Source organism: Calliphora vicina, chromosome 1 (assembly GCF_958450345.1).
Source record: "Calliphora vicina chromosome 1, idCalVici1.1, whole genome shotgun sequence".
In the NCBI taxonomy this organism is placed as follows: Eukaryota; Metazoa; Arthropoda; class Insecta; order Diptera; family Calliphoridae; genus Calliphora; species Calliphora vicina.
The window spans coordinates 76,047,177-76,074,687 of NC_088780.1; the positions used below are offsets into that span (position 1 = coordinate 76,047,177).

Consider the following 27,511-nt stretch of genomic DNA (forward strand, 5'->3'; position numbering starts at 1 on the left):
TGTCACCCTTTTTCTTTAATTGAGAAGAGTTGAAAGTGATTTCAACTCTAAAAATTGGTTGAGGAATTTTATTCTTATTTATTATGTTGTGAATGGACTTCACTTCAAAGCCTTCAGACTCTAGCGCCTTTTTAATATCATCAGTTGGCTCAGAACTATCTATACCTTTGATGACTACTGTCAAACCTTTTGCACTTTTCAGTTGATATGTATAATAGTTTATTTTCTCGGAATCGAAATTATCAACAATCATTCTGAAATTTTTTTCCGAATAAGTTTGTACCTTTGTCTCTTGAATATTTCCTTTACGTAGAGAGACCACGTGGAAATTCTCCTTACCTACAAGTTGGGACAATTTGTTCACCAAAACATTTGTAGTAGGTTCGCGCAAATATAGAGGAGGTGGATTATAGTTTTTTAAAGGCTTTGCGGGTTTTTCTTTACTTTCTTGATTGTCAAGAATTGCGAAACGATTTTGACTTACCGGATTTTTCTTCGCCTGTTTTGGATTTGGTTCCAATTTTGATGTCCTAGGACTGGACTTGCGTTTAGTTATAGTGATGTAACGGTCCATTCCTGTTAGGATTTTTCCCGTATTTTTCACTATACTTCGAGTATTTTTTGGTATGGCACCAGTATTTTTTAATGTAAAACTCGATTGATTTTGCTTATCATCACCGGTTTTTATAGAGTTAATATTTTCATTACTACTATTTGTGACATTGATCACAGTAGCATTACTATTTTCAGCAACCATTTGAGTTGTTGTTTGTTTTTCTATAATTTCTTTTATGTTGTCTTCTACACAATTGTTTTGTTTTGGCGCACTAGAGATTGGAGATCTCTCGTTTGTTGTTGTTCTTACACTTAAATAATTTTTGTGGTCTTTTGGATCATATGTATTATTATTGTTGTATGGAGAGCTCACAACAAAGTATGCATTATTTCCATTGCTGCTGAGCCTCCTTTCACTTGTTGGAGAGTAAGAGAAACTCATACACAAACACACAAACACTACACTCTTTATTTAGGGTTTTATTTATGTTGTTGTTTTTTTTTATTACTTTTGCTTTGTTTTTTTTCTGATTGTTAATATTTGCATTAACAAACAGTTTTTTTTATTTTTTTTGGCTGTTTAAATCAATATTTAAATATATTTATAAGTATTTAATAAGCGTCCATTCGCTGTTACTTATCTTTGTATATATTTTTTTTTTGTATTTATCTTCACAATTATTTTATTTATTTATTTGTGAGAGCGATATAAAACACGTCTATCCACTGTAAACGGCAGATTGATCAACTTATTTGAAAATAATTACATAGATCTATATATTGTATGGTATATTGATGTTCTCAGAGGAGTTCAGCAATGAATATTATTATTTATTTTATAAAATGTGCTTAATATCTTTGGATAGATTATCTGTAATTTGTTAGTTGTTTGGAATATTTTTAATTTAAATAAATATTTTTTTATTATATTTTCCTTAACTATAAAATAGATATTCCCTAAAAATATTAAATAAAATCTTTATTTTTTATCACAGTGGCCAATGGAATATATCAAAACACAATATATGGTATGGTTGCGACATTACCCATAAAATATACTGGAGCTGTTGTGCTGGGATCTAATATTAGTGGACTTTTTGCTGCAATAGTACAAATTTGTAGTACTTATATATTTTCCTCGTATAGAACATCAGCTATTTACTATTTTATAACAGCAATGCTTATATTACTTATTTGTTTTGATACATATTTTGCACTTCCACTAAATGTAAGTATATTTATAGATATTTTTTTTTTTAATATCAAAATGGCCCTAGCATAGTCGATCATTGAAAGTTATATAAAGAAATGGTTTACTATTTCGAGGTTGTCAAAAAAGTTCACACACAAAACGCGGTAAATTTTGGAGATAATTTTTTTCTTTTTTTTTTCTAAAAAACGCAAATAGTTTTTTTTTTATAAATATCAACCTGACTCGAATCTATATTTAAATTTTTAGGTAACTGTTTTACTACAAAAAAATAAAAAAAATAATACAAATTTGAGAACATTTTGACATTAAAAAATCGTTTTTGTGGGTGACGTTTTTATTCCAAAATGACCCGAAAATTTTTTATCGTAAATAACACAACATAACGGTAAATAACATACAGTAGCCCAATAAAGTCTACATACAGGAATTCAAATTAAATTTCTTTCGTTGAAAGCTGCATTTGTAAGTTAAAAGTAATGAAATATATTTGTTAAAAACATAAATTCACACTAAAAAAAATTAAATCAACATCACTTAAGTCGGGTTTAGCAACATTTCCTATTACGCCGAAAATTTCACCGTTATTAGAATTTTTGATTCTGAGTCAAATAACGATTTTTTTGTTGGTTTTTTGGGCTTTAATGTTCATAATATTATGAAATTTAATAGCCCCGCCCACCCAAAAGTAGGCGTGGCCGAGAATAAATTTTTCATTATTTTACTCAGAATCAATAACTTGAATAACGGTGAACTTTTGGGCGTTATTTGATTTTTTTTTTGCTAAAATCGACATAAGACATGTATTATTATATATCTCATAAAAAAAACTAAAAAAACTGCTTTAAATTAAAGAAACATAATATTTTTTCCTGTATGTAGACTTTCTTGGGCTACTGTAGATACTACGGTGCACAGTGGTATGAGAATAAAAAAAATATGGAAATAAATCTCTAACTTCTAAACCCTTACGCCGATTTGAATGAAATTTCACATGGTCCTACCCCTGGTCCCACCAGGAGCGGGACCAGGGGTTCCCAAAGTAGGGCACCTCGGGTATGTTCAATTTTTAAAATGATCCTAATTCTTCGTTTGTGTTCCGATTTAAAAAAAAATTACACATGTAGAATCTCCTCATCGAGCACTATATAAAACCTCAATTATCTCTTATAGCTTAGGAGATATTCGCACTTGAAAATTTAATTTTCAACATTTTTACCCACCCTACTCCAGTTTTTTGGTGACCGCGGTTCCAAATATTCCCCGATTTTATCCATTATTCTTTTATAGGATTAACAATAGATCTATATATCAAATAAAGAAAGAAGTGTTTAAAAATCATGGCTGAGTCCAAAGTTACATGCATTTGAATTTAAAAAAATTAAAAGCGATTTTTCGCAATTTTTTGGGAAATAAGTACTTTTATTCTTTTAAAGTTATCTAAAAAAATTCTAAGAGGATGTATAATGAATTTCTACTTTTTGAAAAGCTAACTTTACGCCAAATATTTTAAATGAAAAAAACATTTATAATTTTTGATACCGACGGGATCAGGTCCATTCAAAAAATGCCTATTTTTTATGTAAAATTCAACTTTAGGGCAAAAATTCTCAAATCGCGTACTCGATATCAAAATATAGTAACCTATTTTAGATGACCCAATAAGTTCTTAGTTATCTTGTAAAGGGTTCCGATAACCCCGCCCCTGGTATGGATATTATAGCCAAAAAACGAAAAAATACTTGATAACAAATTTCAAAATTTGTTTTTATTTTTCCATTTTAAATAGAAAAATCTACATAACTGTGAAATTTCATTAACAAATATTCATAAATAAAAATTTTATTTCAATTTGAAAAATTTGTATCTATGCAAAATTTAGTAGACAAAATTCCCTATCCATTTATATATAACATATTAGTTTTCAGTTTGTGATCTACTTTCATAGTTAACAGACGTATTAAACCTTTTACGCAAGTGAATTTTTTCTTTCTAAACAAACATTTATTTAAAAACAATAAAACAACAAAATACTTCAATTTTAAAATTCCAATCCCCAAAAACAAATAAGTGCATTGCTTAAAAAAAAGAAAAACAATTATTGGTGCTAACTAATTGTTGTTACATTAAAAAACAACAACAACATGGATGCTGATACTGATGAAGCTGAAGCAGGCAGTGAATCGAATGACAATAGTTATTTAAACTGGCAGCAAGTAAACAAAAGACCGCAAAAAAGAAATCTGAATGAATCCCCAAAAATTTACAAAAACAAAAGACAAACACTGCAAAGCGATGATGTCCCCTCAACCAGCAACAGATTTGCATGTCTGCAAAACAATGATGATAATGGTAATGATGATGATAATGACGATAATGAGGAAACAACAACACCAAAGCCTCCACCGATATACATTCCTGATGTAGTTAACGTTAGCAATATGATAAGTAATATATCTAAAATTATACCTCAAAAAGATTTTAACTATAAATAGTTAAGAGATAATCAAATTAGACTTATGATAAAAACCGTAGATTCATATAGAAAAGTTATTAAATATCTAGAAGGTCGTAATATAGGATTTCATACTTATCAAATTAAACAGGAACGATCGTATAGAGTTATTATAAAAGGACTTCATCACTCGACCCCTCTTGAAGACATTAAAGCCGAACTTATTTTGTTAGGTCATCAAGTACGAAGCGTGACAAATATACAAAGCAGAATTACCAAAGAACCTTTATCGATGTTCTATGTTGATTTAGACCCAAACCCAAACAACAAGGAAATTTTTGACTTAAAAACCATTCAAAATGCAATTGTTAATGTTGAGGCGCCCAGAAAAAAAACTGAAGTAGTACAATGTCATCGTTGTCAACTTTTTGGACATACAAAGTCGTACTGTAACCGGCCTTTTAATTGTGTTAAATGTGGACTTAATCATCCAACAGCAGAATGTAAGAAAGATGTAAATACCGCCGCTCGCTGTTTTAATTGCCTGAAGAGTCATACCGCCAATTACAGAGGTTGCCAAGTTTACCAAAACTTAATTTTAAAAAGAGCACAAAATCGAAATTTTAATAACAATTTTAATCATAATACTGACTTTTCGGCAAACCCAACTGATTTTCCTCAACTGGGAAATCGTAATGTTGGACATGAAAACTCTAATCATCCGTCTCCTACCCAACAACCCAGCAACAATCAAACTTATTCTGAAGCATTGCAAGGCAATAACAATAATAATGTCAGCAGTAGCACATTAGATAGAATTGAAGCTATGTTAGGAAATCTCATCAATATGATAACAATGTTAATTTCGAAACTATCCAAATAAATTTACGTATTGCAATATGGAATGCCAATGGGCTTTCTAATCATAAAACTGAAATTGAAACTTTTATTAACCTCCACTTCATTGACATGCTATTAATATCCGAGACACATTTTACTAATAAATCATTTTTTAAAATCAATGGCTTTGACCTCATATGTTGCAATCACCCAGATAATAGAGCTCACAGATACTTTAGATGACTATAAGATGCCTCATATACAAGCAACTGGTATAAATAAAGTCAAATAATTGTGATATTAATATATATTCTGTGTATTTTCCACCCCGACATAATGTAAAATATCAAGATTATCAAGATTTCTTTGGAATACTTGGGCAAAAGTTTTTTGTTGCTGGAGATTTTAATGCCAAACACCCATGGTGGGGTTCAAGATTAAGTAATCCTAAGGGCAAGGAGCTCTATAAATGTATCTTGAAAAACAAATTCTCAGTTCTTTCTACTGGAAGACCAACTTATTGGCCAAGCGACCCTAGAAAAATTCCTGATTTACTTGATTTTGTCGTATATTCTGGTATTTCAAGTAATCTTTTAGACATCATAGATACGGATGATATGAGTTCTGATCATACACCACTAATAGTGAACTATGATACATTATTTTTAAATGACACATCATGCTATTGTACTTCTTCCAAAACTGACATGGATTCTTACAAATATTGGATAGAAAAAAATATTAATCTTAAAATAAGAATTAAAGAATATCATGAGTTGGATAACGTTGTAGAAAATTTTACAAATTTAATTCATGAAGCAGCCTACTTATCAACACCATCAAAAATACATACCAACAAAGTCATAGTTTCTGCAGAGGTTAGACGACTTATACAGAATAAAAGAAGATTAAGGAGAATATGGAAACTAACCAGAAACCCAGTGGACAAAACAAACTTAAACCGAGCATCAAATGATTTGAAAGAACTTTTAAATGAGATTAAAAATCAACAATTTAGTACTTATTTAAAAAATCTAACTGCACAAAACAATGAAAATAATGAACACAGCTTATGGAAAGCAACCAAATTTTTTAAAAAACCTGTTAAAAGAAATGTGCCCATTAAAGATCTCAATGATTTGTGGTGTAAGTCCGATCGTAGCAAAGCACATGCTTTTTCACAATACCTTGAATCGACTTTTCAACCATTTTCGTTTAACAGCACAGATGAAGTAAATAATATTACATCCTTTTTAAATAGCCCATGTCAAATGGATCTTCCTATAAGACACATAACACCCAAAGAAGTTGAAGTGGAAATATCGAAGCTTAAAAATAAAAAATCTCCTGGATACGACAAAATTGCTCCAAAAGATATTAAAATGTTACCGAAAAAAGCAATTCTTCTCCTAACATTGATATACAATTCAATTATGAGACTGCACCACTTTCCTTCACAGTGGAAATGTGCCGAAATTGTGATGGTGCCAAAACCAAATAAACCAGAAAATGTTATCACCTCTTATAGGCCGATTAGTCTCCTGTGCTCTTTTTCCAAAATATTTGAAAAATTATTTTTAAAAAGAATGCAAAAAATATTGGACAACAAAAGAATAATTCCGGAATACCAATTCGGCTTTCGGCAAAAACACGGAACGCCTGAGCAATGCCATCGTATTGTAAATCTTGTGAGAAATGCTTTGGAAACCAAACAATATTGCTCTGCAATATTCTTGGATGTCAAGCAAGCTTTTGATAGAGTGTGGCACACTGGATTACTTTTTAAATTGAAAGAAATACTACCAGCCCCTTTTTATTTGGTTCTCATGTCTTATTTAAAGAACCGGTCTTTTTATGTAAAGGTAAATAATATCATTTCTGAAAGTTGTGATATCAACGCAGGAATACCGCAAGGTAGTGTATTGGGACCCGTGTTATATACAATATACACTTCAGATATGCCAACATGTGATGAAGTGACAGTTGCTACTTATGCAGATGATACTGCTTTAATTGCTTGCAATAGTTCCTCCACAGAAGCCTCAAGAATAGTCCAGCATCATATCGACCTTATTTCTAATTGGCTAAAAAAATGGAATATAAGCGTAAATCCAGAAAAATCGTCCCATATTACATTTGCTCTAAAGAGGGGTGATTGTCCACCAATATTCATTGATGGTCAAGAAATACCAAAATGTAATTCTGTAAAATATCTCGGAATGCATTTAGACAGACGGCTAACCTGGAAAGACCACATAAAAGCCAAAAAAGATCATCTTAATATAAAAACAAAACGAATGTATTGGCTTCTTGGCAGACAATCTGAACTGAGTTTAGAAAACAAAATATTACTTTATAAAACGATACTTAAACCTATATGGACCTATGGAATCCAGTTATGGGGTACTGCTAGTAACTTTTTTTTTTTTTTTTTTTCTTTTTTCATAATCTTTATTTACAATCTATCCCACTATTGAGGATAATAAGCAAATTTGATATAATAATATTAAAAAAGTAATTGTTGATCTCCAGTGAGAACAACAACATTTATACAAAACATTTTCTTTTTCTCAATTATTTTGAAAGATAGATATTATACTAAAATAATCTTACATATCAATAAATATATTTACATGATACAAATACCGATAAATAAATAATAATAATTATCGAAATGGTAAGTCAAGTATATAATATCGCTTCAGTCTTCTCACTTCTTCAGTATCATCTAGTAGAGATATCGCTAGTGGGTTGCAGTGGTTACTTAATCTAATAAGATAGTTTTCGCTATATTTCTTTATTTCATTGTTGACTTTTGGTACGTTTAGGTCATTGTGTATAGTTTGATTTGAAACAAGCTTTGGAGCATTCACAATTAGTCTTAATGTTTTATTTTGATAGCGCTGAAGAATTTCAACATTGGAGTTACTGGCAGTTCCCCACAATTGAATGCCGTAAGTCCACACCGGTTTAAGTATTGTTTTATATATTATTAATTTTGTTTCAATGCTTACTTGTGACCTAGGGTGTAGAAGCCAATAAAGACGTTTAGTTTTGATATTAAGATGCTCTTTTTTTGCCTTTATGTGAGCCTTCCATGTAAGTCTTTTGTCAATATGAAGACCAAGATATTTAACGCTGTCTTTTTTGGGAATTTCACTACCGTTAATAAATAATTGTGGACAATCTCCCCTTCTTAAGGTAAACACAACATGTGCAGATTTTTCAGTGTTCACTTTAATATTCCATTTAGATAACCAAACATCTATCTGGTTGAGTTCGTTTTGAATAAGATTTGAAGCATTTGTTGGACAGGAACTAGATGCTAAAATTGCGGTATCATCTGCGTATGTTGCAACTAAAACGTTATCTGTTAAAGGCATGTCAGAAGTAAATATCGTGTATAGAGTTGGTCCCAGAACAGTGCCTTGCGGAACACCTGCTTTAATATCGTAAATTTCCGAAAAATCGTCGTTTACTTTAACATAAAAGTTTCGATCACTTAAATATGATTTCAGCAATAAATAATAGGGTGTTGGTAATAACTTTTTCAGTTTGAAGAGTAAACCAATATGCCAGACTTTGTAACTTGCTGGATATCCTAGAAGACACCAGAACAGTATTCTTTTCTTTCTAAGGAATTTCTAATAAAAGCCACAATACGATGACACTGTTCAGGAGTGCCATGTTTATGCCTGAAGCCAAATTGGTGTTCAGGAATAATATTGAATTGATTCAGGAGCGGTGACAATCTATTCATAAATATTCTTTCAAATATTTTGGAGAATGTTACCAACAAACTAATAGGTCTATAAGATGTGACAGCATTTTCTGGCTTGTTTGGTTTGTTTACCATGATTATTTGCGCGCATTTCCATTGTGATGGAAAATGACTAAGCCGCAGTATAGAATTAAAAATCAACGCTAAGAATATAATAGCTTTTTTAGGTAAATATTTAGCGATCCTTCCGCTGATGCCATCATATCCTGGTGTTTTGTTATTATTTAACTTGTTGATTTCTACCTGTACCTCATTCGGCGATACATGTTTCATCGGCCAATCCATTGGGCAAGCACTTTCTAAAAAGTCGATTATTTGATTAACGTTGGTACTATTGCATAAGTGATGTGGCTGAAAAGTGTTTCGAAGATGTAAGGCAAACGCTTCAGCTTTGCTTTTATCTGTTTTGCACCAATCACCATTATCATCCTTGATGGGAGTATTTCTTTTTATGGGGCGTTTTAAGTACTTTGTAGCTTTCCATAAACTAAATTCATCAGCTTTTGAAGCACCCAAATTTCTTAGAAAGTAGTTGAGTTGGTCTGTCTTTTGTTCAGTAAGCCGTTTTTTTAAATCCTTGGATGCCTTATTAAATCGTTGCTTGTCTATGGGATTTCTACTAGATTGCCAAATTCTTCTTAATATTCTTTTATTTCTTATAAGATTTCTTATTTCATTGGTTATAACCATTCTGTCTTGACAATTAGCACTTTCATCCCTAGGTGTAGATAGGAAACCTGCCTCATGTATCAAGTTGTTAAAATTTTCAACAACTTCATCTAATTCTTCCGGAGATTTAATCGGTATATTAAGGTTTAAATTTCTTTCAATCCAAATTTTAAAAGAATTAAAATCAGTTCTTCGGTTTATAATTTGATACTTTTTCGAGTTACTCTGCAAAAAAATATTAAAGTTTAATAGTATTGGCGAGTGGTCAGAGCTAAGTTCATCACAAAATTCATTAGATATATTTAAGAACTGACTAGAAATACCGGAATACACAAAAAAATCCAAAAGGTCTGGATTTCTTCTTGAATCCGTGGGCCAGTAGGTTGGACTTCCGGTTGATAATACTGAGTAGTTTTTGTTGATAATGCAGTTGCGTAGCTCAATGCCTTTTGGATTTTGGACTCTTGATCCCCACCACTGGTGTTTAGCATTAAAGTCGCCACCTACTATAAACCTAGGTTCCAAAAGATTAAAGAAGTCTTGAAAATCTTGGCAGTTTACATTAAAGCGTGGTGGAAAATAAATGGAACATATTGATATGGGTGTCAAATTACATGCTATCTTAATACAAACTGCTTGAAGAAAGGGTTGACATATTATGTTGGAGACTTCATACCTTATTGAAGATTTAATAAGAATTGCAGATCCGGCATGGGCATTATCATGTGGTTGATTAGCATTTATTAAATCATAATTCCTTATCTTAAAAAACGTTCTGCTAGTAAAATGTGTTTCTGATACAAGTAATATATCTATATAATTAGACTTAAGAAAAAGTTCAACTTCATTGGCGTGGTTGGAAAGCCCGTTTGCATTCCATGCTGCAATACGAAGATCTAATTGCATAATTTTGATATGAGAATTGTTATCATATTAAAAAGTTTATTTGTTAGCTCAATTTGATTTTGAAGTAGGATTTCAATTTTTTCAAAAGGACTGTTATTTGAATTTTGTTGTGAATTTTTTAAGACATTTGCATATGAACCTTGATCTTGTTGATTATTGTTGTCAATTATTGACGTAAATGTATTAATATCGGGCACATAGTTTATATTGCGAGGTCTTCTAATATAATTGTTGTTCTGTAGTTTTTTCCTTAATGCCTGGCGGTATACTTCACAGCCTTTATAACTAGCTGGATGACTTTTTAAACAGTTTACGCATCTTTGTGGAGTATCATTCGGCTTCGTGCATTCAATAGTAAGATGACCGAGTCCACATTTTACACAATTCATTTGCTTCTTGCAATAGGTTTTTGTATGGCCAAACTCTTGGCAGCGGTGACACTGAACAAGGTCATTATATTTTTTTGGTGGAACTATCGAGACAATTGCGTTATTTATATGTCTGATATCATATATATTTTTATTGTTATGGTTTGGTTCCAGATCAATATAAAACATGGATAGAGGAGTTTTAGTAATCCTACTTATAATATTCGTGACCTCTCTAACTTGATGTCCTTGACTTTCAATAGCAAGTTTAATGTCTTTAGTAGGTGTTGTGTGGTGTAAATTTTTTAATACAACTCTATATGACCTTTCCTGTCTAATTTGATAGGTATGAAAGTTACGTTTATTATCATTTAAATATCTAACTAGTATTCTATACTTATGAATGTCGCTAACCATTACTCTTATTTGACCATCTCTAAGAGTCTTATAGTTAAATTCACTGGCTCCGATTGCCTTAGATATATCGTTAGTCATTGAATTAATATTTGCCACATTTGGTATAATTATTGGTGGAGGTTTTGGTAAATTTACTTCTGTATCTTCATTATTATCTTCACGTATATTAACATCATTATCTTCGGCGTCTTCATCATCACTTTCATCACTGCTTAAAACTGAAAACTGGTTTTGACTTAAATGCTTATCTGTTGTTGCAATGTTTTTAAGATTTGTTGCTTGTTTTGAAGTACTAGGTTGTTCATTACCGAGTTTAGTCATATTGTTATTATTGTTTATCAATTTGTTTGCACTGTCGTAATTTAAGCTTGAAGGTATTTTGTTATTGTTTGGCCGTTTAGGTTTGAACATTTTTGGGGATTCTGTTAAACGTCGTTTTTGTAATTTTGGCGGTGGAACTGTCTGCCAGCTCACATCATTGTCTTTTTTATCACTGTCATCATCCATAATGATGAACAGTGCAAATTGTTTTTTATTTTACAATAATACTTTTTGTTAAACAATATAAATTGTTTTTGTAAGAAGGAATGTTTGTTTTTCAATATTATTTTACACACTTTTATTTAATACTTGTTAAGGGAGATCAAAAAAAATTCTTGTACATGCGTACTCGATCGCAGTCAGAACAAGACTGCTAGTAACTCAAATGTCGAAATTTTGCAGCGATATCAATCTAAGACTCTTAGAATGATAGTTAATGCTCCCTGGTTTGTAACTAATGATAATATTCACAAAGACTTGGACATCCCTAAAATAAAACATGAAATTAATAGATTTAGCTCCAATTACCTACAACGACTTAGTTACCATACTAACGTACTTGCAATAAGTTTATTAGACGAATGTGATGAGATAAAGAGACTAAGAGATATCACATATTGGATCTACCTTATAGGAGATAAGCATTTAACTTTGTAAATAATGTAAATATGTAGTATAAAGCTGATGAAGATTTATTAAATATATTTAAACTAAGTTAGTTATAATATAACTTTTTAAGATGTTTTAAATCCAAAGGGGTTTAAAACAAATGTAATTTATTATACTTAAGAGAATTTGCTTATTGTTGTAAAATAGATTGCAAATAAATTTTGATGAAAAAAAAAAAAAAAAATTATATATAATATGTCTACATTGTCTTTTTTGCGTGACAAATTAATTAGGGATAACTAAACAACTCGCAGAGAATTTACCTAGCACTGTTATTTACATTCATAAAAATGTTTTTATGTAGGCAACATGCTTTTTTATGAATTTCTATGTTAGGTAAATTCTCTGCGAGAATTAACAAATATTCATAAATAAAAATTTTATTTCAATTTGAAAAATTTGTATCTATGCAAAATTCAGTAGACAAAATTCCCTATCCATTGATATATAATATGTCTACATTGTCTTTTTTACGTGACGAATTAATTAGGGATAACTTAACAACTCGCAGAGAATTTACCTAGCACTGTTATTTCCATTCATAAAAATGTTTTTATGTAGGCATGCTTTTTTATGAATTTCTATGTTAGGTAAATTCTCTGCGAGTTGTTAAGTTATCCCTAACGTAAAAAAGACAATGTAGACATATTATATATCAATGGATAGGGAATTTTGTCTACTGAATTTTGCATAGATACAAATTTTTCAAATTGTCTACTTTTCAAAAATATATATAACTTTTTACAACTAAAAAAATCATGGAATTTTTTTTTGAAAAATATGACAAAAAATGCTTTTTATTGAATTTTGCATAGATACAAATTTTTCAAATTGAAATAAAATTTTTATTTATGAATATTTTTTAATGAAATTTCACAGTTATATAGATTTTTCTATTTAAAATGGAAGAATAAAAACAAATTTGGAAATTTGTTATCAAGTATCCCGCAATTCCCAAAAAAAATCTTGAAAAATCCCAAAAATGGGATTTTTTCGTTTTTTGGCTTAATATCCATACCAGGGGCGGGGTTATCGGAACCCTTTACAAAATAACTAAGAACTTATTGGGCCATCTAAAATAGGTTACTATATTTTGATATCGAGTACGCGATTTGAGAATTTTTGCCCTAAAGTTGAATTTTACATAAAAAATAGGCATTTTTTGCCCTAAAGTTGAATTTTACATAAAAAATAGGCATTTTTTGAATGGACCTGATCCCGTCGGTATCAAAAATTATAAATGTTTTTTTCATTTAAAATATTTGGCGTAAAGTTAGCTTTTCAAAAAGTAGAAATTCATTATACATCCTCTTATAATTTTTTTAGATAACTTTAAAAAAATAAAAGTACTTATTTCCCAAAAAATTGCGAAAAATCGCTTTTAATTTTTTTAAATTCAAATGCATGTAACTTTAGACTCAGCCATGATTTTTAAACACTTCTTTATTTATTTGATATATAGATCTATTGTTAATCCTATAAAAGAAAAATGGATAAAATCGGGGAATATTTGGAACCGCGGTCACCAAAAAACTGGAGTAGGGTGGGTAAAAATGTTGAAAATTAAATTTTCAAATGCGAATATCTCCTAAGCTATAAGAGATAATTGATAGCCACGACGAGGTTTTATGTAGTAGGAGATTCTACATGTGTAATTTTTTTTAAATCGGAACACAAACGAAGAAATAGGATCATTTTAAAAATTGAACATACCCGAGGTGTCCTACTTTGGGAACCCCTGGCCCCGCTCCTGGTGGGCTCATGAGGTCCAAATTCAAAACATAAACACGACTACACTTCCTCTTTATGTGAAATTTCATTCAATTCATAAGGGTTTAGAAGTTACAGATTTATTTCCATCTTTTTTTATTCTCATACCACTGTGCGGTGGTATGTATTCCGATGAAATTGTGGATCGTTCTTGTCACTTACAATATGAGAAAATTTAAATGCACAGGTTCTAAATCGTAGAAATTTGCGATAATACAGTTTTTGGGTCATTTTGACCCAACGGAATTATAGGGAAATATAATGGTCCAGTGGCGGCGCTATGGGGACACAAAGTAGGGTACCTTTGACATGTAAAATTTTTAAACACGTGCAATTTTTTTGTGAAATTTCATTCAATTCATAAGGGTTTAGAAGTTACAGATTTATTTCCATCTTTTTTTGTTCTCATACCACTGTGCGGTGGTATGTATTCCGATGAAATTGTGGATCGTTCCTGTCACTTACAATATGAGAAAATTTAAATGCACAGGTTCTAAATCGTAGAAATTTGCGATAATACAGTTTTTGGGTCATTTTGACCCAAAGGAATTATAGGGAAATATAATGGTCCAGTGGCGGCGCTATGGGGACACAAAGTAGGGTACCTTTGACATGTAAAATTTTTAAACACGTGCAATTTTTTTGTTTCCCATCCGATTTCAAAGGTTTTTATATTTTTGGAAAGCGCTCGGCTAGGTCTTGAAAATGCATGCGTGTGCTATATACCTCTTATAATTTCCGAGTTATAAGAATTTCAAAATTTAAAATTTTGACAAACATTGGTACGCCTTTTTAAAAATATAGGTCGGACTTTTGGACCGAATGGACTCGAATTTTTTTGTTGGTTAGAGAACTAAATTAAGAATAACATACAAAAGATTTCAGAGCAATATCAATTTAAAAACCTACCAAATGTGGCAATAATTGTGATTTCTATATTGTTTAATGTGATCTTGAAACTAGGAATTTATCCAAAAAATTGGAAAATTTCTCAAATAAAAATGATACCTAAACCGGGTAAAGATTTAACCCTGCCATCTTCTTATAGACCTATTAGCCTACTCCCTTGTTTGTCGAAGCTATTCGAAAAAATTTTACAGGAAAAGATAATACCTTTTCTGAATGATGGAAACATTATCCCAGTACACCAATTGGGTTACCGTGAACATAATGGCACCATTGAACAGGTCAATCGTTTAACTGGAGAGATTAGAAAATCTTTTGAATTAAAGAAATATTGTTCTGCCGTCTTTTTAGATGTTACTCAGGCTTTTGACAAGGTATGGCATAAAGGTCTAGTACATAAAATCAAATGTTTACTACCACTATGTACTCATAAATTGCTGGAGTGTTATTTAACGAATAGACTTTTCAGAGTTAAGCACAATGATTATGTGACGAGAGATTAGAGCTGGCGTTCCACAGGGAAGTGTACTAGGACCTACGCTATATTTGATTTACACCTCCAACCTGCCTACGATAAACTAACAATTTCAACATTTGCTGATGATACCGCCATTATTAGCTCAGACGAAAACCCACTCATGGCATCTAGTCAACTACAGAATTACCTCGTACGTGTGGAGTCATGGTTGAAAAACTGGCGAATAAAGGTAAATGAGCTGAAAAGTAAACATGTTACGTTCGCTCTAAGGAGAGGAAATTGCCCACCTGTCACACTCAACAACGTTAATATACCGCAGTCTGATTATGTCACATATCTTGGTATTCATCTAGATAGACGGCTTACTTGGCGCCGGCACATAGAAACCAAGAGACTTCACATGAAGTAAAAAGCCTCTAGCTTTCATTGGTTAATCAGTGACCAATCAAAATTAAGCCTTGAATATAAAGTCATCCTGTATAAGACCGTTTTAAAACCAATTTGGACATATGGAATTCAATTATGGGGAATGGCTAGCAACAACAGTATTGATCTTATACAGAGGGCTCAATCTAAAATTCTTAGGACCATGACGGGAGCACCATGGTACATAAGAAAGGAAAACATCCACAAAGTCCTAGAAGTGACATTGGTAAAGGAAGACTTCAAAAAAGTCCGTGAGAAATATATTGTGAAGCTGCGAAACCATCCCAATACGCTTGCAAGACAACTTGTGCAGACCCAAACCCGATCCAGGCTCCGTAGTGCAGATCTACCACCCCGCTAAGATGAGTGACAGTTTACCATTATGGCTCTCCTGCTGAAGAGCAAATAGTTTTAATTTTAGTTATAAGATTTAAATACTTATTGTAAGGTCGATAACAGACAGATTCAGTAAATCAATAAAGCGTTAAAAAAAATATCAATTGTGGATTCAAAAATAAACTATTTTCAATTTAAATATTCAAAAAATAGTTGATTTTGTGCAAAAAGGTGACTTAACTCTTTTTAGTATGAAAAAGTGCAATATTTTTGATGGACGGAGTTTTAAAATTGCATATTTTTGAATCTAATTGAGATATTAACTTGAAATTTTTTTGTAAGACCAAAAATTAACTTATCTAAACAAAAAATATAACTCGGAATAAATGTTGATCAAATTGGTCCTAATATTTGCAATTCTATTTAAATTTTGATACAAATTTTAGTTTTAGAATCTCAATAAATATGTAATATGTAATAAAATCTTTATTTATTAACAAAACTCAATGAAAATTCAACGTTTTTTAAAATTGTCATTCTAAATAACAAAATGTAAGAAAACTTATCAAAAGGTCAAAGGGAACCCGCAATTCCTAAAAAAAAAATTCATCCCAGCTTTGGGATTTTAGAACATTTTTTTTTTAACGCTTTATTGATTTATTGAATCTGTCTATTTTGACCTTACAATAAGTATTTAAATCTTATAACTAAAATTAAAACTTTTTGCTCTTCAGCAAGAGAGCCATAGTGGTAAACTGTCACTCATCTTAGCGGGGTGGTAGATCTGCTCTACTAGAACATGTAGCCCAAAATTGAAATACTCGAAAGGACATGTTTTTTATACCAAAATGTTCTTCGTAAAGATACCTTATAGTAAAATATAAAATTGTTATACAGTAAAACTTTGATAATACGGATAATTGATTGCAGACCCTAATCCGGAATATCAAATTATCCGGACTACCGAATAAAATTATTAAACATTGTTCTTGTATTAAAAATGCTTTTAAAACACATATCTAATATATATTATATTTATGTATTATTTAAATAAATGATTACATTTAAAAGGAACATTTAGTCCCGTTTTCTCAATGTATGTTACTAAATGTCGACATAAATTTATTAGGCCGATAAACTGTTCGTCAGCAATTTTGGTTTTCTCAATATACTGACAAAAACATTATTTTTAGATGGCAATACCTCTCAAAATAGATGTGAAAGTTGGGAACCCTGCATTCAAGTGATAACATGTTTACATAAATCAGCTGTTTAATGTGGCCATCGACAGCCGGAATCTTTTGAAAAATTCATTATCCTGCATGTCTGCCAAATAGTTAGGCCTGGCATGATAAACTCTTTCAGCATTCACTTGGAACTCGTGTTCTTCGAGTTCATCCTCTATCAAATTAATGTTAATTCCTCTATTAAACTTTTTTTTATAAAATCTACTTAATTTCGTTTGCAAAAACACAAACACATAAAAACTATGAACAGCAGTCAGCTGATTGAATTTATCTGTACGATTGTCGATCTTGGCATTGAATCGACAAATTTTTGGTAACGTCAGCTCCAATATTTTGCCATTCTTGTGACAGGACTTCTTTAAGTTGAGTCTTACTAATAATATGCAGCTTTCCTACATGTCTGCTCAGTTTATCCCACAGTTGTTCTATGGGATTCATGTTAGGTGATTGCGGAGGTGTCGGGAGAATGTGGGGAACATGATGCACTATCCGTTTTCGGACGTCATGGGCTGTGTGTTTTACTGTTGAAAATAGAAATGTTCCCAAGCGTTAACTTTAGAGCGCATTGTAGTAGGTTTTCTTTTAAAATATTAAGGTACACTGTTTGTCCATTGAACCGTCGATGAAAACTAAGTTTCCTACACCAGATGCAGCCATAAAACCCCACAACATGACTCCTCCTCCACCATGTTTGACAGTGTTTACTACATTGTTATTTTCCAATTCAGTGTTTGGCCTTCTCCAAACTGTTACTCTGCCGTTGGTCGATTCAATGAAAAGGCGATTAAAACAAGTAAGAGTGCTATATTCGGCTATGCCGAATCTTATATACGCTTCTCCTTTGTTGTGGATGCATTATTATTTTTTACAATAATTAGTATATGGGGCATTTCACGTCAAGTGAACCAACTTTTGAAATCGATGTCTTCCGATCGCGATGAAATTTGCACCAATGTTAGTTCTATTGGATAGTAATTCGGACACCATTTTTCAACAAGATCGGTCAAGAACTCTCTGAGTTATAGGAGGTCAAAATTTGACATTTTGGCCAAACAGGTGTTTTTTTATCCATATAACTTATTACCTATTGTTCTTAGCAAAATGTGTCCCAAATAGTTTAGATAGCTATTTATGCAATCTTTCGAAAAAAAAAATTAAAAAAATTTAATAAAATATTTTTGATTTTTTTTTTAAATCAAAAATATTTTTGACTTTTTTTTCAAAATGGGCCCTTTTTATTTTTTTTAAGAAAGCTTAGGTCTTTTCCTAAGCGACCTATATGGTCGCTTAGTGGGATGCGAGTGGGATATCTATCAAAAAAAATATTTTGTAACTCAAGATTTAAAATTTTTGAATTTTTTTGCAAAATCAAAAACTTTATTGACTTTTTTTAAAAAAATGGACCCATTTTTTAATTTTTTTTTTTGCTAGGTACTTTAGTGTGTAAGCCCTTCTTGACCCTAATAAAAGATTTTAGACTCATTCATTAAAACGTACTACCTATATGATCTTAAAAAACTATTTATTGTCATTCTGAAGACATACGGAAATCAGTTTTTTAGAAACAGCGTTAAAGTTAAGACGTGTGTTATTTACATAAATTCTTACAAAATTCAAAATGTCTACGACTTCTAAAAAGGCTAAGGTTTAAAATGAAATTTATTCGTCTTTTTGTTTTAATCCCTTCCGACGGCTTATTAAAAAATTCCCTACGCTGTCAAAACGATTGAAAATTTGTGGATCATGCAGGAAAGAGCTCGGAAAGTTGAACGAATTACCGAATTGGAATAGTAATGAGCAGGGAAACCAAAATATGCAAATGCATGTTTTTTCTGGTGAGTCTAGTGAGCACATGGATAAGATATTTACACGTTTCAGAACTATTTAAGAATTTTGGCATCGATTTGTTAGTGCATATTTTTGCATATTTTACCCTTAAATACATATTTTTGCATATATTTGTTTTAAGAGCATATTTATGTCATATTTTGCGATTTTAGAGCATATTTTACTGTTTAATAGCATATTTTGAGTTTATCTAAAACAAATTTTGTCTTACTTATTTTTCGCTGTTGTGTTACAGGTTTTTACTTCCTTTGTTTAAAATTCAAAATTGAATAGATGGCTTTTCACCAAAAAAAAAATTTTAAAAACAGAAAAAAATTTTTTATTCAAAAAATTAAAAAACTGAAAAAAAATGTTCACCTAAAAAAAAAAAATTTTTTTTTTCCAAAAAATTAAAAAACTGAAACAAAATTTTTGTTCACCTAAAAATATTTAAATTTTTTATTTTGAAGTATAATTAGGTGAAGGGTATATAAGATTCGGCACAGCCGAATATAGCTCTCTTACTTGTTTTAATATAAAATAAGCACTATTTTAATAATAGCTCCATCTAAATATCAAATTTTAGTTCTAATTCAAACTTAACCGTTCGAAGTGTTAAAGAAATATTGTCTTTTAAATTTGCTCCTCTAATATCAGTTGATGTCGAAAGAACATTTTCTATGTATAAAAATGTTTTTTTTTATGTTTTTTTAAGAGCATATTTTTTAAATTTTAAGAGCATATTTTAAAGTTTTTACTGCATATTTAAAGCGCCTAAAACGCTTTTTTTAGAGCATATTTCCGGTTTCCCTGGTAATGAGCCTTGCGTTGAAGTTATTCCAGATGAAGACAAAAGTAATTCCGAGAATGAAGACAGAACTGTTGATGATGATGGTTATTCTAACTTTTCAAATTCAACGAATGAGTGTCGAAACCAATACCATAAGGATGCAGTAGAAGTTCTTGAACAAATAAAAGAGAAATACAAAACGTCACAGGGTGAAGCTGAAAGAATTCAACTTCTCACGCTTGCTCCAAGAACATGGAGTTCTGCAAAAACAATGACTGAGTTTGGAACGTCTCAACGAAAAGCAAGAATTGCTAAACAATTGGTTGCTGAGCATGGGATTCTCACACTCCCAAACAAAAAGAAGGGAAAAACTTTGGAGTGCGATACTAAATCTCTAATAACTCAGTTTTATCAGCGAGATGATATGAGTCGCCTGATGCCAGGGATGAAAGACTGGATGTCTGTACGAATCGATGGCAAGAAAGTTCAAATGCAGAAGAGAATGGTTCTCTGTAACCTGAATGAATTATTCGCAACATTTCAATCTGAATACGAGGATGTCAAAATTGGATTCACAAAATTTACACAACTGAGGCCAAACATTGCGTTTTGGCAGGAAGCAGCGGAACTCACACAGTATGTGTTTGTATTTACCATGAAAATGTTAAATTGATGTTGAAGGAAATCAACTTAAATTACTTAAAAGATGATTCATCAGAAGATTTACACCATTACCGCGATTGCCTTAAATTGACTATGTGCCCTAATGCTACAACTTCTTGCCACTTAGGTGAATGTTCGAATTGCCCGGAAACCACATCCATCAAAGAAAATTTAATCAACTCTCTTGATCGAGAATGTATTGAGGAGTTAAAATTTGAATCTTGGCTTCAGACTGAAAGATGCACACTGAAAACCATAATTTTAAATGTGGATGATTTTGTGGAAGAACTGTGTAGAGGATTGCTAAATTTGAGAACCCATGACATTTTAGTCAAAGAGCAGTGGTCATTCTTCAAGGACTTGAAAACACATTTGAAGTCTGGTGAATTCATTATTTCATTTGATTTCGCAGAGAACTATAAATATGTTCTTCAGGATTCCATACAAGCATTCCACTTCAATAACGACCAAGCAACTATATTCACAGTAGTTATTTACTACATGAAAGAAGAAAACCTGGAACACAAAAGTATGGCAATCATATCCGACGATTTAAAACATGACACCGTTGCAGTTTATGAGTACCAGAAGATAATACTAAATTATCTAAAATCAAAATTTACAGTAGAAAAGGTATACTACGTTTCGGACGGAGCTCGTCAACATTTTAAAAACAAAAGTAGCTTCGCAAATCTTACAGCTCATGAAAAAGATTTTGGAATGCCAGCTGAGTGGCATTTTCATCCTACTGCTCATGGTAAAGGAGCATGTGATGGTATTGGAGCAAACCTCAAAAGAAATGCAGCGAAGTATAGCCTCCAGTGCTCTCATCAAGATCGCATCTTAGATGCGACTGCTTTATTCCATTGGGCAAAGAATTATTGTAAAGAAACTAAAATAGTTTTTAGTAGCAAAGAGGATCATGAGGAAACATTGAAAACACTAAAGAGCAGATTCGATGCTGCGGTAACAATCGATGGCACTGCTCAATACCATGCTTTCATACCGCTTGTCGATGGAAGACTCAAATTAAAAAAGTTTTCTGCATCTACTCAATGCGATTTCTTTCCAAAGCCAAAAAAGAAGCCAGCAGCGAAATCAGTAGCTGAATCTAATAACGCCAAGAAAGGATTGACAAAAAAAAAGCAGCTAATAAAGGTGACAAATAAGGAGGATAAAAGTATGGATATTTGAAAATTTAAAAACTTCATAAATTAAGTGTAAAAATAGTTATTATATAAATTGATCTATTGTGATTAAGATTAAATTTTACTAAATTATTCATCTTTTTATACCCTTCACCTTCGTGAGAAGGGTATATATAAGTTTGTCATTCCGTTTGTAATTTCTACATTTTTCATTTCCGACCCTATAAAGTATATATATTCTGGATCCTTATAGATAGCGGAGTCGATTAAGCCATGTCCGTCTGTCTGTCTGTCTGTCTGTCCGTCTGTCTGTCTGTTGAAATCAGTTTTCTGAAGACCCCAGATATCTTCGGGATCCAAATCTTCAATAATTCTGTCAGACATGCTTTCGAGAATTTTGCTATTTAAAATCAGCAAAATCGGTCCACAAATGGCTGAGATATGAGGAAAAAACCAAGACAACCTCGATTTTTGACCTATTTTTTTACCTATATCTGGATTACTAAGACATTAATATAGACAATATGGATATCTAATGATAGATATTTCAAAGACATTTGCAACGACGTATATAAGACCATAGTAAGTTGGACCTACAATGGGTCAAAATCGGGAAAAAAATTTTGAACCCGAATTTTTTTTTTAAAAAAAAAAATTTTAAAAACAAAAAAAAAATTTTTAAAATTTAAAAAAAAAAAAAAATTTTAAATTTAAAAAAAAAAAAATTTTTTAAATTTAAAAAAAAAAAAATTTTAAAATTTAAAAAAAAAAAAATTTTAAAATTTAAAAAAAAAAATTTAAAATAACAATCGAAAAATTTTTTTTTCCAAAAAATTCAAAAAACAACTGGAAAAAAAGTTAAATTTTGTTTACCTAAAAATATTTAAAATTTTGAAGTATAATTTGGTGAAGGGTATATAAGATTCGGCACGGCCGAATATAGCACTCTTACTTGTTATTATTATTATTATTATATATTAAATTAATTATTATTACAAATAAATAACAAAATTAAATTATTCAACATTTCCATAGAAAAAAAGTGATTTTTATTCCCGAGGTTAACATATTATGGGTATTACAGTATCGAGGCTATGAAATTTTAGTTGGGTATGTTACATACCATCCGAAAGGCTAATGTGTCTAGTTTCTCTGCGTAAGTTTAATTTTTAAGGTTTACACACAAATATGAAAAAAATTAAAATAGTGCAAATTTAAAAACCTTTGTCTTGAGTTACAAAACATTTATTTTGATAGATATCCCACTCGCATCCCACTAAGCGACCAAAAAGGTTTTAAAGGAAAAGACCTAAGCTTTCTTTTGAGAAAAAAAATTAATAAAAAAAGAGTCCATTTTGGAAAAAAAAAGTCAAAAAGGTTTTTGATTTTTCAAAAAAAAAGTAAAAAATTTTATGTCTTGAGTTACAAAACATTTTTTTTATAGATATCCCACTCGCATCCCACTAAGCGACAAAAAGGGTGTTAAAGGAAAACACATAAGCTTTCTTCTGAGCAAAAAAAAAAATTAAAAAATGGGTCTATTTTTTTAAAAAAAGTCAACAAAGTTTTTGGTTTTTCAAAAAAATTCAAAAATTTTAAATCTTGAGTTACAAAATATTTTTTTTGATAGATATCCCACTCGTATCCCACTAAGCGACCATATAGGTCGCTTAGGAAAAGACCTAAGCTTTCTTAAAAAAAATAAAAAAAAGGGCCCATTTTGAAAAAAAAGTGAAAAATATTTTTGATTTAAAAAAAAAAATCAAAAATATTTTATTAAATTTTTTTAATTTTTTTTTTCGAAAGATTGCATAAATAGCTGTCTAAACTATTTGGGACACATTTTGCTAAGAACAATAGGTAATAAGTTATATGGATAAAAAAAACACCTGTTTGGCCAAAATGTCAAATTTTGACCTCCTATAACTCAGAGAGTTCTTGACCGATCTTGTTGAAAAATGGTGTCCGAATTACTATCCAATAGAACTAACATTGGTGCAAATTTCATAGCGATCGGAAGACATCGATTTCAAAAGTTGGTTCACTTGACGTGAAATGCCCCATATATGTATGTATGTACATTGCCCACTTTCAGCGTACAGCATCCTAAATTTATCAAGAACACTTTTAAAAATTGTAGAAGTTACAAACGAAACAAAAAACCAAAAAACACAGTATAAACAAGTAAGAGTACTATATTCGGCCGTGCCGAATCTTAAATACCCTCCACCTAAATATGATGGTATAAAAACTGAAATAATATAACAATTGTTAGAAAGACTAGTTTACGCAGAAGATATTTTATTTCAAATGTATAAAAAATTGTATCTAATTCAGCAATTTGTAACTGAAATTCCTATTAGAACGTATGAAATATAATAATTTATATATTTAATAATCAGTTAATACGTTTGGATCAACATTTTTCCCTTTTAACATCAAGTGAAGAAACAGAGTATAAAAAAGGGTATACAAATATATACTGACCCACGAAAAATACCGGATGTTATTGATTTTAGCGTGATGAAAAATATCCCTAGAGAAATGATTCAAATTGAATCCTCGCTGGAACTATCTTCAGATCACTCACCCACTATTATTACTTTATTGAGCCCCCTAGAAATTGTATCCCCGACTGGTAATTTAGCGATGGCAGGCACAAGAATAAATTGGCTCAAATATAAAAAATACCTCAGTACACATTGCTCGGAAAACATACCGCTAAGAACACCAGAAAACATCGATCACTCTCTTATCAATTTCGATAAAAATCTCAGAATGGCTGCTCAACATGCTACCCAAACACCCCGACAATTCAGATATAATAGAATTAATTCTGCAGATGTCGAACGGCTCTTAAATGAAAAAAGAAGATTTCGAAGAGAGTGGCAATTGCACAGATCCCCCCAACTAAAATCGAAGCTTAAAGATTGTATAAAAAGACTTAAAAAGCTCTTGGAATTTCGAAAAATGGAATCATTGAATAAATATTTAGAAAGCCTGGACGCAACCCCGCAATCGGATTACTCATTATGGCGAGCAACAAAAAGTCTTAAAAGACCCGTTATATGTAAGTCCCCTTGCGAAATTCAAGTGGTGGTTGGGCAAGAAATGATACTGAAAAAGGTATTTACACCGAACACATCAAACGAAGCAATTGAGTTGCCACCTGTTGCACCCTATTTTGCAGCAGCCGTACCCCTACGTTTTGAGATTCGAGAGATCGAAAATGCTATTGCTGATTTAAATCCCAAGAAAGCGCCTGGTATGGATAATATCAGCAACAAGATGCTTATGGAGCTACCCCGGATAGCAATAAAAATAATTCTTTTTATTTTTAATGCTATATTACGACTTGAATATTATCCTCCAGAATGTAAGGTTTCACTGGTTACCATGATACCCAAGCCGGGAAAAGATCACACAAAAGTAGAATCATACAGACCCATCAGCCTATTGTCTAACATATCAAAGCTATTTGAGAAGATACTTATGAACAAGTTGTACCCGATGTTAACTGAAAACAATTGTATTCCGAATCATCAATTTGGATTTAGAAGAAAACACAGTACTATCGAACAAACCCATAGACTTGTAAATATGGTGAGAAAAGCGTTTGAAGAAAAGAAATACTGTTCTGCACTCTTCATCGACATATCTCAAGCATTTGATAAGGTATGGCATGCTGGATTAATATACAAATTGAGTCAAAATTTACCGGCAAACACACATAAGCTGTTTGAAAGCTATTTAACTGGTCGAACATTTAAGGTTAAAGAGGGAAACTTTTTAAGTACTGCACAACCCATTGAAGCTGGAGTCCCCCAAGGCAGTATCCTGGGACCTTTTTTATATTTGATGTATTCGTCTGATATGCCAACTAACAATCGCACTCATACATCAACATTTGCTGATGATACTGCTATTCTAAGCATTCATGAAAACCCTCAAGAAGCGTCTCGTCACTTACAAAACCACATATTTGAATTAGAAAAATGGTTAAAACAATGGAAAATTAAAGTCAACGAGCAAAAATGTACACACATTACATTTACATTGCGTAGAGAATCATGCCCCCCTAATCATATCAATAACCAAACAATAATTCAACAATCGGAAGTGTAATACCTCGGAATACATCTCGATCGTCGCCTTACATGGAAAAGTCATATAGATGCAAAGTTGACTCAAATGAAATTGAAATCAATTCAAATTAATTGGCTTATTGGCAGAAACTCCACGCTTAGTTTAGATTGTAAACTTCTACTTTATAACATGATCATAAAACCGATATGGTGTTATGGCATACAGTTATGGGGCACGGCCTCAGCGTCAAATGTAGAAAAGATCCAAAGACGCCAAAACAAGTTTCTAAGAATGATCACAGTTGCCCCCTGGTACATCAAAAACGCGAATATACACAAAGATCTAAACGTGCCCATTGTAAAAACTAAAATCTCGAAAAACGTACAAAAATATTTAAAAAAACTTGAAGTTCACCCAAACCCGCTGGCCCGCAACATATTAGATAACCGTGGCCACACTCGATTAAGAAGGAGGGACACAGCAGACCTAATCTAGAAGGAAGAATGCCAATTTAACCAAAACAACCATGAACACAAAATTTTTTCGTCCGGCACTGGCTGGACTAATTAAATAATAATATTAGATATAAGATTTGAACCACTTATTGTTAGTTCATTAAATAATGAAGATACAATAAATAAATGATGAAAAAAAAAAAATATATTTAGACAAATTTCAAAATATTTGGTCGTGGGACTTATATGGGAGCTATGGCCTATTATGATTTGATTGTCATAAAATATTTTAACGTGATTTTTATGGACTTATATGGGTGCTGTGGCCAATTATGTACCGATATTCACAAAATTCAGTATTATGATTTTTGAATACAAATTACTGATCTGTGTACTAATTTGGTTTAATATATGGAAGCTATAACCTATTATGGGCCTAAGTAGTTGAGGGCTATTTTTGTACAAAATTCATATAAACAACGCTATTAACAAGAGTGGACCTTACATGAGAGCTATGCCGAATTATGGACCAATATTTAAAAAATCTTGTAGCTCGATTCTTGGATACAAATTACTGATCGGTGTAAAGTTTTGGTTCAGTACAGATTTTTTTTGGATATTTGTGCAGGTTAATGTGTTTTCCTGAAGTAGTTCTTATATGGAGGCTATGACCAATAATGGGCCTACCATCATAAAATTTGGTACATCGATTTTTGTATATATTGAATAAATTTTTTTTGGAATTTCAACCTGATAACTATAATTGTAACAAATTTATGAGGATTTTAGTGAATTTCGGGAGTGGACCTTATATGGGAGCTATGGCTAAATATGGACCGATATTCAAAAAATTCAGAAGTATGATTACTGGATACAAATTACTGACCTGTGCGTTATTTCATTTTGATATCGATATGTTCTAAATATTTTTTAAGGTTAATATCTTTTTCGGAAATGGGCCTTATAGGGGAGCTATGACCAATTATCGGCCAATCTGCATACAATTTAGTACAGTGATTTCTATGTATATGAGTATTATTTGTGTCGAATTTTAGCATGATAAAGATATTTATAAGAGATTTATGAGTACTTAACTGATTTTCGGAAGTGGACCTTATATGGGAGCTATGGTCAAATATGGACCGATATTAACAAAATCCTGTAGTATGATTTGTAAGTATAAATTAT

At 31.4% G+C, this 27,511-nt stretch overlaps 1 protein-coding gene across 1 annotated transcript in view; it reads left to right on the top strand.

The window, feature by feature from the left end:
- The window catches only part of Ent2 (Equilibrative nucleoside transporter 2), a 167,689-nt gene that overhangs the window by 80,265 nt on the left and 59,913 nt on the right, over positions 1 to 27,511 (top strand). The window contains exon 4 of the mRNA XM_065514981.1: positions 1,551 to 1,783. Coding sequence (XP_065371053.1) covers positions 1,551 to 1,783 — 233 coding nt within the window. The remainder of the gene's footprint in view (positions 1 to 1,550; positions 1,784 to 27,511) is intronic.